This window comes from Rana temporaria, chromosome 1 (assembly GCF_905171775.1).
Source record: "Rana temporaria chromosome 1, aRanTem1.1, whole genome shotgun sequence".
Lineage (NCBI taxonomy): Eukaryota > Metazoa > Chordata > Amphibia > Anura > Ranidae > Rana > Rana temporaria.
The window spans coordinates 221,887,591-221,905,012 of NC_053489.1; the positions used below are offsets into that span (position 1 = coordinate 221,887,591).

Sequence of the window (17,422 nt, forward strand, 5' to 3'; positions counted from 1 at the left end):
CGCGCCCCCTAGCGGCTGACAAAGACGTCATATGACGTTGTGTCAGAACAATAGGACTATCGTGCCGCTGTCAATTGACGGCGGCCGGTAGTGAAGTGGTTAACCGCTATAGCTGGCGACGCACAGCGGGGGAGCTCATGTGCGTGGTCGGGATCGCCACTGGCGAACGCGCCACAGAGCCAGAATGGGGATCTGTCAATGTAAAAAAATAAATAAATCCCTGTTCTGTCAGTGAAGTAGCGAGAGATTGGCTGTTCCTAGTCATTAGGAACAGCGATCTCTCTGTTCTCCCAGTCGGTCCTCTCCCAGGGAACACATTTAACCTCTTGATCGCCACTAGTGTTAACCCCCTTCTCTGCCAGTGTCATTTATACAGTAATCCATGCATTTTTATAGCACTGATCGCTGTATAAATTTCACTGGTACCAAAAAAAGTGTCTGATCTGTCCGCCGCAATGTCGCAGTCCCACTAAAAATTGCAGATCACTGCCATTACTAGTAAAAATAAAAATGACATAAATCTATTCCCTATTTTGTAGACACTATAACTTTTGTGCAAACCAATCAATATATGCCTATTGTGATTTTATTTTTTTACCAAAAATATCTAGAAGAATACATATTGGCCTAAACCAGGGGTCTCCAAACTTTTCAAACAAAAGGCCAGTTTATATTCCTTCAGACTTTAGGGGGGCCGGATTGTGGCCAACAGGGGCAGAAAATGTCATGGGCCCATCAGTGAGAATAAATATGGCCTCAGGGTTGGTGGTCAATAGGAGTGGTGCCCCTATAGTAGGAGGGATAGTATCCTATCATTGGTATCCATAGAAGAAAAAATGCCCCATTGTTGGTGTGAGTGGGAAGAATAGTGCCCCAAGGGCCAGATAAAGGCTACCAAAGGGCCACATCTGGCCCTCGGGCCGCAGTTTGGAGACCCCTGGCCTAAACTGATGAGAAAAACTGTTTTTTTTTTGTATATTTGATTATAGTAAAAAAAAAAAAAAGTTTTCATAATTGACATTTTTTTTTATTTTTAATTTTTTTTGCTTATACAGCATAGAAAGTTGTTCTGTAATTGAACAAAAAGCAACTGAGCAGGGCCGACACTGTTCCTTGTCAGTTCAGTGAAGATGATGCATAGTAGGAAATGTGTTGCCTCCTGGCAGATCATTGGTTATTTTTCTGTAGTTGTAGGGTCTTTGAAGGGATAACGCGTGGGAAAATGTGCATGTATTACAAAGATGTATTCGGATGGCTTCTTTATATATTTTTTGTGCCCTGACTTATGCTTTAATGGTGAACAAGTAGTAATTTTTATATATATATATATATATATATATATATATATATATATATATATATATATATATATATATATATATATATTATGCATTCTAATACCCCTACACTCCCAGATTGCTTAAAATAAGACTTGAATTTTGATGTAATGTCAAATGTAAAATAGAAATGTAATATCGGCTATTTCGTACATTTTTATTGTCTTGTAACGCTATGTTCTCGACATTAACGTGCTCCCTTTTTTCTTTTTTAGTATCAGGTTGGTCAGCTTTATTCTGTGGCTGAAGCTAGCAAAAATGAAACTGGTGGGGGGGAAGGTATTGAGGTCTTGAAGAACGAGCCATATGAAAAAGATGGAGAAAAAGGTCAATATACACACAAAATCTACCACTTGAAAAGGTGAGAATTTTAGATCCTAAGGTTCAAAGGATTTATGGTTATCCATTGCTAACAGAGAAAGTTACAAAAAGTTTGCCTTCATATAGTATGTATTTTTTTTTTAAGCACAAATGCTACTTCATCTCTGGGATTGAATACACAGTTTTAGCCACCTGGGAAGTCATTCTGTGTTTTGTGCTTCCGATTTCTGACCAAATGCAGGAAACTTAAGCCTCATACACACAAAACGATTGTTGGCCAACTGAGCGTCTGATTTTTTTATTTATTTTTTCAAAAGGGCGTGTGCCAGGATCTTGTCTTGCATACTTAACGGTACACAATTGTCGTGTCACAAACACGAACGTAGTGATGTACTACAAGGAATTTCAGCTCTTGAGCGCCACCCTTTTGGGCTCCTTCTGCAAAATTTGGGGTTTGGTGAGCATCGATTCCGAGCATGCGTGTTTTGTACTTTTGATTTTTGTGTGACAGCTTTTTGTACGGACCATATGAAAATCAGATGTGCAGCTGTTGTCCGCTGAACATTTACTAGTCTGTCACCCAACATTTGATTTGTTGGCTGAAAGTTGGACAACAATTGTCAAAAGGAGCGTACTAACGGTAAGATTTTAGGACAACCGTCTGTCAACAGACAATCCCCTTCCAACAATCGAACCGTGTGTATGAGGCTTTAGGCTGATCACTCGCAGCATGTCCTTTTGAGAACATTTGACAAATGCTGGTTGTATTCAAGCTACCAAATCATTTTCTAGTGATATAATAGGAGTAGAAACAACACAGTTCTCTTCCAAACTGGTAGCAAACCATTATATATTGTTGGAATGTGCTATCATAATTCAAATCAGTACACAGCTGTTGTATTCTTAAAAATGTGGTCAGCTGTTAAAGATGCACATTTTTGGAGAGGGCCAATTACCTTAAGGCCGGATTCACACTTGTGCGGTGCGAATTCCAGCTCTGTTATCTCTGCAGAAAGATAAGAGAGCTGTTCAGCAGATCATCTCCGTTTTAGCTGCGAATTTGGAGACCTGGGAGAGGGGGGGAAGGGTATTGAGTAGAATGAGAAAAATCCTGAAGAGAAATGAACACATCTTCGAATCAGATGCGTGCCCAAAGAAGAAAATGGGCCTGAATTCGCACCTGAGCCGCACCGCAATGCCTAGAAAACGCATACGTTTTTTCGGGAATGCGCAGTGCGAATGCATCGCACATATGTGAACCAGCCTCATTGAAATTAAATGTATTTAGAAATGTTCTGCGAATTGGAATACGGTTTAAGCCGCACTCAATTCGCATAGGTGTGAATCCGGCCTAAAACAATACAGGCCCCTCATCTGCTGGGCTTGCAGATTTTGGCTTTGTGTCTAATTTTATGTGCTTTTTGACTGGGACGAGCCTTAAGAAGTCTCCTCCGCATCAGGCCAGCCAGTGAAGGAAGCACCAAAACCCACAAGACGATTAGTAGCATAAATCTTTGTATCAGCCTGGATAACCATAGCTAGGTCTTGGGTAATCTCCTAATATTTTCTATGATCTACTCAGAGCCAAGTTATCCTGGATCTTGATTTATTGAGAAACTCTACAATCTTGAACAATAAAATGTTAAGAGGACCCAATGTTCCCACATTTCTACTCGCCAGCGGAGAGGATGGGGCAGTATTCTGTGTCTCTTGTAATTTATTTGTCTTTTTGAGAAAGCAGCTTTTAGCTCCTGTGCCCCTACCAACAGAGACAAGTGTTGGGCTTTTTAGGGGAGGTGAAGGCCTAGGAAACCTTTCCCCCGGAGGGAGGTTGATTTATCTGGACCTGTGAAAACTCTACATTATGCTGCAAAAGACAAACGATCTTTATGGAGTCAGAGCCTATGTAACAGTGTACCAGAATTGAATGGCCTCCTAACAGTATGATCTTGGCTTATTCAGGAGAATGCATGGGCAATAGGCTTTTATGCCTACTTGGGTTCAATATATTTTGTATGGTCTTTAAAGTGGAACTTTAGTCAGAAAATGTAGTCCTGATATATCAATTCAGGTTGGCCCCTTTTGCAGGTATAACTGTGTAAGACATTATAAATAAGTGCCTGTACTGTTTAAAATCCAGTAATACTGTCTCACCCTGCTCTGCGCATGCTCGGCCGCTCTATTTTTTAGCGCTGTGCCAAAAATGTAGAGACTGATCTCCTGACAGCCTAAAAATGTACTTCTGCTCAGTGGCTGGCTCTGTGCTTCAGCAAAATGGGGCCCTCCAGCAGGAAGAAAAAGGAGCAATGCTGGAGGGAATTTACAGCACACACTACTTTTGGTAGAATTATTAATGTGGAATGTTTGTTCCTTGCTAAAGAACATTATTTGTATCAAGTTGTTATGGGTAAAGTGCTGCTAACAGTGTGTGTAATTTCTTTTATTCTTTTTATTTTTTTTGTGGCGTACTGGTTTCTATGCTCAAATCGCACAATCTGAAATACAGGTGAAACTTAAAAAATTGGAATATCGTGCAAAAGTTAATTTATTTCACTAATGCAACTTAAAAGGTGAAACTAATATATGAGATAAACTCATTACATGCAAAGCAAGGCAGTTCAAGCTGTGATGTCATAATTGTGAGGATTATGCCTTATAGCTCATGAAAACCCCAAATCCACAATCTCAGAAAATTAGAATATTGTGAAAAGGTGCAATATTCAAAGTGTCCCACTCTAATCAGCTAATTAAGCCATAACACCTGCAAAGGGTTCCCGAGCCTTTAAATGGTCTCTCAGTCTGGTTCAGTAGGAATCACAATCATGGGAAAGACTGACAGTTGTGCAGAAAACCATCATTAACACCCTCCATAAGGAGGGAAAGTCTTAAAAGGTAATTGCAAAAGAAGTTGGATGTTCCCACAGTGCTGTATCAAAGCACATTAATAGAAAGTTATGTGGAAGGAAAAAGTGTGGAAGAAAAAGGTGCACAAGCAGCAGGAATGACTGCCGATGGAGAGGATTGTCAGGAAAAGGCCATTTAAAAGTGTTGGGGACTTTCACAAGGCGTGGACTGAGGCTGGAGTCGGTGCATCAAGAGACAGACGGATCCTCGACATGGAATTCAAATGTCGTATTGTCAAGCCACTCCTGAACAACAAACATCAGAAGCATCTTACCTGGGCTAAAAAAAACAGACCTGGTCTGTTGCTCAGTGGTCCAAAGTCCTCTTTTCTGATGAGAGAATTTTGCATCTCATTTGGAAACCAAGGAGCCGGAGTATGGAGGAAGAATGGAGAGGCACACACTGCAAGATGCTTGAAGTCCAGTGTGAAGTTTCCACAGCCTGTGTTGATTTGGGGAGCCATGTCATCTGCTGGTGTTGGTCCACTGTGCTTCATTAAGTCCAGGGTCAACGCAGCCGTCTACAAAATAGAAAATATAATCAGCGCAATAAAACACAAAACAAATAACGAGCAGCTGAACACTGGGATTCAATTTAATAAAATTCCTGAGAGTAAATTTAAATAAATAGTGCAGCGCTTAAAAGTCCAAAACATAGAAAGTCCAAAATGAATCTTTTCTAAAGTGACTGGTGATGAGTAGGAATCATGCAGGTGCTGTAGCGTGAAAATAAGAGACACCTCCACCAACGGTGGTAATGGCCGCTCACCTCACAGATATGACCCTCAGTTAGATAAGGTCATAAACAGCATTCCCATAAGGGTATCTCCAAAAGGAAATCCAGCAATGATATAAGTAATAGAAGGCAATGATCTCCAGAGCAAGGTCAGCAATCGAGCATCAAATCCAGGCATATAAAAGAAAAACAGCACATAGTGTTTCTCCGTGCAGATATAACAGCAAATTTTAATAAACTTTAAAAACGCACTTACAGAGCAAGGCACTATGTCCAGTGCCAGGAAAAACAAGCGTGTGTGTAGATGTGATCGCGGGTGACGTCACGCTCTCCCTACCGAAAACGCAGCCGTCTACCAGGATAATTTGGAGCACTTCATGCTTCCTTTCGCAGATGAGCTCTATGGGGATGATGACTTCATTTTCCAACAGGATGTGGCACCTGCCCACACTGCCAAAAGAACCAAAACCTGGTTCATTGACCGTGGGATTACTGTGCTTGATTGGCCAGCAAACTCGCCTGACCTGAACCCCATAGAGAATCTATGAGGCATGAGACCAAACAATGAAGAAGAGCTGAAGGCCGCTATTGAAGCATCCTGGTCTTCCATAACCCCTCAGCAGTGCCACAGGCTGATATCTTCCATGCCACGCCGCATTGAGGCAGTAATTGCTGCAAAAGGGGCCCAAACCAAGTACTGAGTACATAAGCATGCTTCTACTTTTCAGAGGTCTGATATTGTGCTATGGATTGTTCAAAAACAACAAAAAACAAAAAATTACATTAATCTTGTCACACTTGCCAATCCCCCCCACCCCCCCCCCCCCCCTCACCCGAAAAAAAGATAGGTGTACAAGTGTAGTGGACCTCCAGCCAGAGGCTGTCCACCATGTCACAGAAACATGGTCCAGTAACTCTCAGCGTAATCTTAATACGTAACTCTCATGAAGACGGTTCCCTCCTGACCTCCCACCTAGATAGAGAAATAATCCCTCAACCCCAGACATTCAGTGGATAACGTCTCGGCAACCCCTCAAGTACTCAAACATCACTATACCACATCAAATGCCAGAATACCTAACCAGGGTCAGTCCACTACATATCACTGTATTAATCAGAGACCGTATCCATGGAGGCCATCCAACCCCCCCCCAAACCGTGTCGAACTTCTTCAGTGCTCCCCTGCTTAAAGTGAAAGTTCACCTAAAAATAAACTTTTAACATTGCATTTATGAGATTAATGACAATTAGAATCGGCTGTTTTTTTTTAAAAAAATACGTCCGTACATACCGTTTTCTATATGTGTTCTCACCGCCGCTTCCGGGTATGATGGTCGGGGCTGGGCGTTCCTATCTGATTGACAGGCATCCGACCGACGCATACATCGCGTCACGAGATGCCGAAAGAAGCCGAACGTCGGTGTGGCTCTATATGGCGCCTGCGCACAGACGTTCGGCATCTCGTGACGTGATGTATGCGTCGGTCGGATGCCTGTCAATCGGGTAGGAACGCCCAGCCCCGACCATCATACCCGGAAGCGGCGGTGAGAACACATATAGGAAACGGTATGTACAGACGTATTAAAAAAAGAAAACAGCCGATTCTAATTGTCATTAATCTCATAAATGCAATGTTAAAAGTTTATTTTTAGGTGAACCTCCACTTTAAAAAAGTGGCCTTATAAAAGGGTACAGCCTTGTTAACTAACGCCTTCCAAGACTCTGCAGTCGGGGTCACAGAACTCTTCATGAGAGGATGATGCACTTCTTAGCGTAAAACAGGGTAGAGTCCGTATAGACCTGGTGGGGGCCAGGGGCTCCTCCAAATGTAGTAGACTTCCACAGACATGGGGATAGATATGGAAGTGACCGACCTGATACAGCTAGCCAGTAGTGTTTGATCTGTGGGCACTCCCAGAAGATATGCATAAAATTGGCTAAAGGTGAGGCATCTCCAGCATAGCGAATGTTGACTTCCAAACATCCTTGCCAATCTCGCTGGGGTGAGATAGACTCTGTGCAAAAATTTATAGTAAATCAACCGATCTCTACTAGATACTAGATATTGGAATGCCGTCCCAGTCCTGGTTTTATTGATTGCATGTAATAATCTAATTTTCTGAGATTGTGGATTTGGGGTTTTCATGAGCTGTAAGCCATAATCATCTCAATTATGACAAATCACGGCTTGAACTGTCTTGCTTTGCATGTAATGAGTCTCTCATATATTAGTTTCACCTTTTTAAGTTGCATTAGTGAAATAAATGAACTTTTGCACGGTATTCAAATTTTTCGAGTTTCACCTGGATACGTTACTAATTTTTGTATACTGCTCAATAGTATTTGCATGGGCTCTCTTGTTTTGTACTTTTTTTTTTTTTTACCATTGAAATTGGAAATAAAACGACACAAGTCCCCCAAAATGTTACTGTTGCACTCTTGCAATCTTTCTAATAATGTAAAGCTATTGAATCTTTGCCAAAAATATTATATTGTTGACAGAGTAGGGTTTATTTTTCAAAAGTGAAGAGTTTATGAAATCGGAGAACTTACACATGGTGACCATTTTAGGATTTTTTTTTTTTTTTTTTATTGTCCGGTATCTGGTCACTGTGGGGATATTTTGAAACTTGTAGGAAGCTTTATTTTATTCTTAATGCTAGAAATCAATATCTTGTTGTATTTTAATGTTTGGTTCTCCTTTTTCAGTAAAGTTCCTGGTTTTGTAAAGATGTTTGCTCCAGATGGATCCCTGGTGTTTCATGAAAAAGCATGGAATGCTTATCCTTACTGTAGAACAAGTAAGCAGCTTATGATGTTTTCAATCCATACATCATAGGAAATTGTGTTCTGCTTTCATTGCCAAGCTCGAAAAAGGTTTGTCATTGAAAGTATCAGCCATTTTACTTCAAACCTTCTTCAATGAACTTTAGTAATTGATGCCATTTTCTGTCATGTCAAAATTATGCAACAAAGTCTGGTTGTTGCTTAAAGCCATAATTCTGTTTTTCCTTTACCTAGAATCTGCTTGTATTTAAAGCATAACTAACTATTCACCAGCTTATGTACAAAAATCAGCAAGAATGTATGATTTTTCCAGCAAGCCTTCCCTTAAATTTGTATTTTTTTTTTTTTTTAAAGCCTAACTCCGGCCATATTTTGTAATGGAATGGAGTTTTAAATTTCCTCATGGTTATGTCTGTCTGTGACCCAATAGGGGATTTTTTTTTCTTTATTTTCTGTACAGGAAATGAAGGGTGGAGTTGTTATCCGTACACAAAGGTATAGATTCCAGTAAGTTTCATGGCCCTAACCCTTCCCCCTCCTTGTGAGATTTCACTCCACTTCCAGGAAGTTGAGGGAAATCTAAATACTTACACCCCTGTACACACAACCAGTTTTTCCGACTAGAAAACTGCCATGTTTGCTTTTGGTCGGGAAAACCGGCCATGTGTATGCTCCATAGCAGTTTTCCCGACAGGATAACTGCGAGCAAAAAAATGAGAACTTGGAGCATACACACGCCCGGTTTTCCCGACCAAAGCTGTCATGGCAGTTTTCCTGTTGGGGAAAACCGGCCGTGTGTACGCGGGGGGGAAAAGCAGCCGTGCAGGTTCTCAGTTTTCAGTTGAGTGCTGTACATGTTTCTAATTTTCAGCAACAATACCTTTTTTCTGCACAAGCTTTCGAGATATCTTCAGGTAAATCAATACTGATGCACAGAAAATTAAAGGAGATCTATGGTCACAGCATACATTTCCATTGTATAACATTGGCATTGTAATAGCAATTTTATTATTGACAATCCCATGTAAGCTTTCCAAGAACTATATATCCCATGGTACCTGGCTGCCTGAAACTTCTCTCAGCACCTCTAGTTCAGAACACTGGCTCTGTGCAATATGTGACACAGCAGTGCCTGCTTACAGGACATAGTGAAGATGTGTACAAGAATTCAAGGCACTTGAGGCAGGTTGAATGCAGGTCACTGGGAGGTCGTATCAACCTGAAGTGTCTGAAATTGATGACCATCAACACAAGCTCAAACCCTTTCAACACATGCCCTAAAGATGACCGCCTTTAAAGTGTAAAGTCTTGTGTTTTTTTGTTTTTCCCCTATGTCATACTTGCCTGCTCTTTGGAGTTGGTTTTTGCACAGAGCAACCTGGATCCTCCGCTTCTTGGGTTTCTGGCTGTAGCTCCTGGCCCCTCCCTCCTGTTGAGTGCCCCCACAGCAAGCAGCTTGCTATGGGGAAACCTGAGCCAAACCGCAGCTCTGTGTATCTATTCAGACACAGAGCTGTGGTTTGGCCCCACCCCCTCTCTCGCCTGATTGGCTAACTGAGTTTGACAGCAACGGAAGCCAATGACACCGCTGCTGTTGGCCAATCAGGAGCAGAGTCCCCTACGGCCTAGGGAATCGTGGACTTTGCTGGACAGAGATGGGATCCGGTAAGTATGAGGGGGGCTGTTACACACATAAGGCCTTTATCTTAATACATAGAATGCTTTAAAGTGCAAGTCCACCCTAAAACTCAAATCCCTGCACCTACAGGCATTCACATTCTAACACATCCACCTTTTCTGAAGCCGATCCGGTCTCCAGCGGCATAAGCTTTGCAGAGGACACGGCTGACAATGGCTGTGAAATGAATAGGGAGTGACATCCCCCAATGAGTTTTCTATGGGGCTTCTGTTGGATGTGTCCCCTGCACCCGCCTCCACAGCGAAGCCGCGGCTGACAGCTCGGCGTGGGACTGGGTCAGATCGGCTGCAGAAGTTATGTATACTGATTTTTTTTTTTCTTTACAGGGTTAGTGTTAGATCGTGGATGTCTGTAGATGCAGGGATTTTAGTTCTAGGGTGGAGTTCTACTTTAACCACTTAAGCCCCGGACCAATATGCTGCTAAATGCCCAAAGGCGTTTTTACAATTCGGCACTGCGTCGCTTTAACAGACAATTGCGCGGTCGTGCGATGTGGCTCCCAAACAAAATTGACGTCCTTTTTTCCCCACAAATAGAGCTTTCTTTTGGTGGTATTTGATCACCTCTGCGGTTTTATTTTTTTGCGCTATAAACAAAAATAGAGCGACAATTTTTGCTGTAATAAATATCCCCCAAAAACATATATAATTTTATTTTTTTTCCTCAGTTTAGGCCGATACGTATTCTCCTACCTATTTTTGGTAAAAAAAAATCGCAATAAGCGTTTATCGATTGGTTTGCGCTAAATTTATAGCGTTTACAAAATAGGGGATAGTTTTATTATTTATTTATTTTTTTACTACTAATGGCGGCGATCATCTTTTTTTTTTTTTATGACTGCGGCATTATGGTGGACACTTCGGACAATTTGTCATTTTCACAGCAAAAAATGCATTTAAATTGCATTGTTGTGAAAATGACAGTTGCAGTTTGGGAGTTAACCACAGGGGGCGCTGTAGGAGTTAGGGTTCACCTAGTGTGTGTTTACAACTGTAGGGGGGTGTGGCTGTAGGACTGACGTCATCGATCGAGTCTCCCTATAAAAGGGATCACTCGATCGATGCAGCCGCCACAGTGAAGCACGGGGAAGCCGTGTTTACATACGGCTCTCCCCGTTCTTCAGCTCCGGGGAGCGATCGCGATGGAGCGGCTATAAACGAATAGCCGCGCCGTCGTCCCCGATCGCTCCCCGTGGGAATCCGACCACCGCATGTAGCGGGGGGGGGGGGTCCCGATCGGACCAGCGGAAAGGCAAGGACGTACTTGTACTCCCGTTTGCCTGTACGTGCCATTCTGTGGACGTACATATACATGCGGCGGTCGGCAAGTGGTTAAGATAAACCTTCTGATTAACAATCGCTTTAAGCTTGGGTCCTGAATACTTAATTAGAAAGGGCCAATTCTATTATACTGTAAAAGTGTTCTTTCAAAGGAAAACCCAGTGTTCTTGAATCTCAAGATACTTTCCTAAAATAGAAAGTTGTTAAAGAATGAGGTCACCTTTGGGAACATGTTGCATGTTCCACCCATTTATAGGATAAAACCTGTAACATGTTCCCACTCCTGCAGCCTCTCCCCTATCCCACTCCTAATTGTGATAGCGGGTTAAAGATCTTCTCCCTGCACCCGCTGTCAAAAAAAAAAAAGTGGCGCTCTGCCCACCCGGACGCATCATTGATTCAGAGTTTTGTGAATGGGAGAACTACCATCAGCCATTGTGACTGATGGCTTGCAATTCTTAATGAATTACCAGGGTGCTGGTGAGTGCTCTAGGTAGTTCATTAAGGATTCCTGTCATTCATTAACTACCTGCCCGTACGATTAGCAAGCAGGAGCCTGAGATTGTGCCTGTGATCAGCTGATCACTAGTGCAAAGTTTTTATAGGCTGCTTAAGAAAAAAAAATGCACTTTTATTTAGAAAGGTGAGCTTATCCTTTTTACAATCTTGAGATAAAACTCGATCAATCACTACTTCAGTCTAAACTGGCCACTTGCCTAACTTTGGTTTGAATTAAAAAAAATGCATCCCTTTTGTATGTGGCGTCCCTATTACTATAAAGGTTGGCCCCCACCTACTTCTCAACATAGCTGTGAATGATTGGGGTAGGCACGGGCAACAAAAAATGCTGCTGGTCTGGTTGATGTTAGTTTGTGTATTACCACAATGGAATGTGTATTCATACTTCCAGCTTTAGAAGCTGAGCGAGAGAATAAATACACTCTATTTATAGATGTTTAAAACGCTGCCATTTGAAAGTATGCAAACCTTCAGCCCTGTTACCAATTTTCCTAGTCATGTTAGGCCATGTACACACGATCGGTCAAACCGACGAGAATGGTCTGATGGACCGTTTTCATCGGTCAAAACCAGTCGTGTGTGTGGGCGCCATCAGTTATTTAACCATCAATTAAAAATAATGCCAACTTGTTTTAAATTTAACCGATGGATTCCTAACCGATAGGTCAAAACCGATCGTTAGTAGGCACAACCATCGGTTTAAAATCCACGCATGCTCAGAATCAAGTCGACGCATGCTTGGAAGCATTGAACTTCGTTTTTTTCAGCACGTCATTGTGTTTTACATCACCGTGTTCTGACAGGATCGTTTTTTTAACCGATGGTGTGTAGGCGCGACGGACCATCAGTCAGCTTCATTGGTTAACCTAGGACAATGGTCCATCAGACCGTTCTCATTGGATGGTCTGATCGTGTGTACGCGGCTTTAGAGTAGCTGATTTTACAGTTTTTTTTACCATTATACCATGGAAAATGGTGCCTACTCCTTCCACAGGGCTACCCATTATTAAATGCATGCTTAAAAATGTGGCTTTCTTTTTCTTGGTTCAGATGTAAGCAAGTAGGAATGCCCGGCATGGTGATGCCATAAAAGCATACTTTGCCCTTGCAGGAAGGCTTGCATCATTTCTAATACATTATCTGAACCATGTGACTATTTTACAGATTACAGACTTTTGCTTTCATTATCTTTAGTACCTGTTAATCTTGTATGTATGGGGGCCCTGATCTAAGGGAGGTAAAAAGCCAAGATTATTTCTATTATGGTTGTTCGACTCAATGCATGTCTTAACCATCTGGAGGTATAAGAAGATTATTGGAAGGAAAGCTAAAGCAAAGTTCAGATAAATTTGCAAGTTACTTAATGTATAGCTATTGAGCAGAACAACCTATGGGTTCAAAAACCCATATATGTCAGGAATTAAAAATGACATTGCATTTGCGGGGCTTTAACCACTTGACCACTGGTCACTTAAACCCCCTTTAATAACCAGATTAATTTTCAGCTTTCGGTGCTCTCACATTTTGAATGACAATTACTCAGTCATACAACACTGTACCCTTATGAATTTGTGTCCTTTTTTCCCCACAAATGGAGATTTCTTTTGGTGGTATTTAATCACCACTGGGTTTTTTATTTTTTGCGCTATAAAAGAAAAAAGACTGAAAATTCTGTATAATAAAAAAATAAAAAAAAAAATTTCTTTGTTTCTGTTCATAAAATTTAGCAAATTTGTAATTTTTCTTTATACATTTTGGCCAAAAGTTATACTGCTACATATCTTTGGTAAAAATAAGTACAAATTGGTGTATATTATTTGGTCTTTGTGAAAGTTATAGAGTCCACAAGCTATAGTGCCTATATCTGAAAATTGATCACGCCTGAAGTACTGACGGCCTATCTCATTTCTTGAGACCCTAACATGCCAGAAAAGTACAAATACCCCCCAAATTACCCCTTTTTGGAAAGAAGACATTCCAAGGTATTTAGAAAGAGGCATGGTGAGGGTTTTTTTTTTTTTTTTTTTTTTTCCCACAAAATTTTTATATTGGCAGGTTATTTCTCACACACAGCATATGCATACCACAAAATACACCCCAAAACACATTCTGCTATTCCTCCCGAGTATGGCGATACCCCATGTGTGAGACTTTTACACACCCAGACCAATTCTGACATTTCTCTCCTACATGGAAAAATCATCATTTATTTGCTAGAAAATTACATAGAACTCTAAAACATTATATATGCTTTTTTAGCAAAGAACCTAGAGAATACAATGGCGGTCGTTGCAACTTTTTATCGTGCACGGTATTTGCACAGCAATTTTTCGAATGCGTTCTTTTTGGAAATAAAACAGTTTTGTGCATTTAAAAAAAAAAAAAAAACATTAGTTAGCCCAATGTTTTTGCATAATATGAAAGATGAAGTTACACCGAGTAAATAGATACCCAACATGTCACCCTTCAAAATTGCACACGCTTGTGGAATGGCGCCAAACTTCACTACTTAAAAACCCCCATAGGTGACGCTTTAAATATTTTTACTGGTTACATCTTTTTAGTTGGAGAAGAGATCTAGAGCCAAAATGATTGCTCTTGCTCTAACGTTCGCAGCGATACCTCGCATGTGTGGTTTGAACACAGTTTTCATATGTGGGCGGGACTTGCGTGTGCGTTCGCTTCTGTATACGAGCACACGGGAACAGGGGCGCTTTAAAAAAAAAAAAATAATAATTTTATTCATTTTACTTTATTTTTAGTTTGACACGTTTTTCCCCAAAAACAAATGTTTTGATCACTTTTATTCCTATTACAAGGAATGTAAACATCCCTTGTAATAGGAATATGGCATGACAGGTCCTCTTTACAGTGAGATATGGGGTCAATAAGACCCCACATCTCATCTCTAGGCTGGGAAGCCTGAAATAAAAAAAAAATAAAAAAACAATCCTGGCTTCGATCGTAGCGGTGAGTCGGAAGAAGCACCGGAGGGCGAGGGGAAGGGGGGATGTCCCCGTCCCCTTTCGCCTTCCGTAAGAACGATTAAGTGGCGGAACAGCCGCCATGAACGTTCTTATGGTGTAGAGAATCGCCGGCTGAAAAAGATGATCTCTGAATGATGCCTGTAGCTGCAGGCATCATTCAGATATCCCTGCACAAAGTCAAGGACGTCATATGACGGCGGGCGGGAAGTGGTTAAAACAGAGTATTGGCCGGGGGGGGGGGGGGTGTTGCAGAGTATTGGGCGGGGGGGGGGGGGGTGTTGCAGAGTATTGGCCGGGGGGGGGTGTTGCAGAGTATTGGCCGGGGGGGGGGGGTGTTGCAGAGTATTGGCCGGGGGGGGGGGGGTGTTGCAGAGTATTGGCCGGGGGGGGGGGGGTGTTGCAGAGTATTGGCCGGGGGGGGGGGTGTTGCAGAGTATTGGCCGGGGGGGGGGGGGTGTTGCAGAGTATTGGCCGCGGGGGGGGGGGTGTTGCAGAGTATTGGCCGGGGGGGGGGGTGTTGCAGAGTATTGGCCGGGGGGGGGGGGGGTGTTGCAGAGTATTGGCCGGGGGGGGGGTGTTGCAGGGATGGCTGGGGGGGGTGTTGCAGAGTATTGGCCGGGGGGGGGGGTGTTGCAGGGATGGCTGGATTTCTGACTGCAATAGTCACAGATCCAGCCCACAGTGCTGCTGACAGCCGCTCTCTTTCTCTCACACTGTACCGATCGGTACAGAGAGGTCAAATGACGCAGGTTTGTATACATGTAATCGCTCCGCCATTGGACGGAGCGATCACGTGGTAAACGGCCGCTATCAACGGCGATTTACCGTAATGCGACAGAGCGGTCGCGTACACTCCCCTGTGCGCGCGATTCTGGGAGGACGTCCTCCCAGAGTTAACGAACCGCCCTCTAGATGTATTTTGTCTATTGGCGGGTCGTTAAGCGGTTAAGACCCTTTTCACACTGAGGCAGATTTCAGGAGTTTTAATGCTAGAAATGGCGCCTGTAAACTGCCTCCCATTCATTACAGTGGGTACTTTCGCACCCACTTGCGGGACGTTTGGTAAAGTCCTGCAAGCAGCATCTTTTGGGCGGCTTGAAAGCGCTGTATACATCGCTCCCAAAATACCCATTGCAATAAATGGGCAGCGCTTTTGGAAGCGCCGCAACACAGGAGTTTTTAGCCGCTACTTTGAGGTTGGAAACACCCCGACAGCGGCCATAAAGCGATGCTTAAAAAGCACCACAAAAATTCAGTTTTTAGCGCCAACGTGACCCCAGTGTGAAAGGGGTCTTAAGTTCCATGTAAGCATTTTGGACACATCTGTCTCGTGCTCATACTTTGGTGCCCCAAGTCATTGATTCCTAGAAGCCCAGGACAACCTTTTCATGTGTTTTGGCTTTAACTAGACAAGAACTGATTTGTGTGCATGAGCCTTAAATTCTCTAAGGTTATATAATTGTATATATTATACACAGTGATTGCCACTGCCTCCAGATCCCAGCCAAGTGGCTTGCCTCCTGCTTGATGATGTACACAGGAGGGCACTCGCTTGGCAAGCGTGCCATCCAAAGAACACTATTTTCTGTATATTTGCTGCTGTCATTGCTGCAAAGACTTGAATGGATGATTCTCGCCGCAATAGCAGCCCCCCCCCCCCCCCCCCATATAACTTTTAGGATAGGTTTGCATTATTGCCTAACCATTAACCTAATCCCTAACAAGTATTGATCTCCAAGTGGTCTTGTTTACTTTATTTTGTATTATAACTATTGTCGGCACAAATGTGTGTACCTAAAGCCACCGATTTTATGTAAATACCACTTGTTTACACTGAAACTTTACCCATTATGGCTTAAAATAATTTTTGTTTTCTTTCTCCCCTTTCCCTCCTTCCCCATGAATATTACAACTGAACAGTTGTAACGGTGAGTGCATATATTTTTTTTTTTTTTTATATGATGCATTTTAATAACCTTTTATGCTTTGAAGAGAAGCAAAGTTATATCTGTGTATGGATAAAGTCCTTGTCGCTATTGTATATTTCTATCTAATTTAACCTGGATGTTGGCCAACTGATTATGGTGTTTTTTTGTTTTTAATTTTTTCTGAATGACGTGATTTGTGCCACTTGCAGAAATACCTCCAGAACGTTAGAAACTTTTTTTTATTAGGTATTTGCAAAAGAAGTTACCATATTTATCGGGGTATACCACGTGCCGCTGTATAACGCGCACCCCAAGCTTAGAAAGGTAGTTTAAGGGGAAAAAAAACACGTACATTTTTGCCCTGCGTCCGTCGGCGGCCTTGTCCAGCGTCCATCTGCGGCTTTGCGCGGGGTCCGTCTGCGAGTCCATCCGCTCCTTGCCCAGGGTTGCAGCGGTGTTTGTTTTTGTTGCCTCGGCCGAGCCGAGAGGAGCCGAACACACAGGAAATCCGGCTCCTCTCGGCTCGGCCGAGGCACCAACAACAAACACCGCTGCAACCCCGGGCAAGGAGCGGATGGACTCGCAGACGGACCCCGCGCAAAGCCGCAGACGGACGCTGGACAAGGCCTCCGACGGACGCAGGGCAAAAATGTACGTGTTTTTTTTCCCCTTAAACTACCTTTCTAAGCTTGGGGTGCGCGTTATACAGCGGCACGTGGTATACCCCGATAAATATGGTAACTTCTTTTGCAAATACCTAATAAAAAAAAGTTTCTAACGTTCTGGAGGTATTTCTGCGAGTGGCACAAATCACGTCATTGGCTTGTCTTGGGTCCTCTTGGCTCCTCGCGTGGCTGCGGGCCGAGCCTAGCCGAGCGCGCAGTACGCTCGGCTCTAGGCTGCGGGGATCGGCGTATAACGCGTA

At 42.8% G+C, this 17,422-nt stretch overlaps 1 protein-coding gene across 2 annotated transcripts in view; it reads left to right on the top strand.

The window, feature by feature from the left end:
* Positions 1-17,422, top strand: part of PITPNB (phosphatidylinositol transfer protein beta) — a 78,924-nt gene that overhangs the window by 25,079 nt on the left and 36,423 nt on the right. For both annotated transcript variants that reach the window (XM_040350812.1, XM_040350818.1), the window contains exons 3-5: positions 1,553-1,698; positions 8,007-8,098; positions 16,490-16,497. In XM_040350812.1, the coding sequence (XP_040206746.1) occupies positions 1,553-1,698; positions 8,007-8,098; positions 16,490-16,497 (246 nt within the window). The remainder of the gene's footprint in view (positions 1-1,552; positions 1,699-8,006; positions 8,099-16,489; positions 16,498-17,422) is intronic.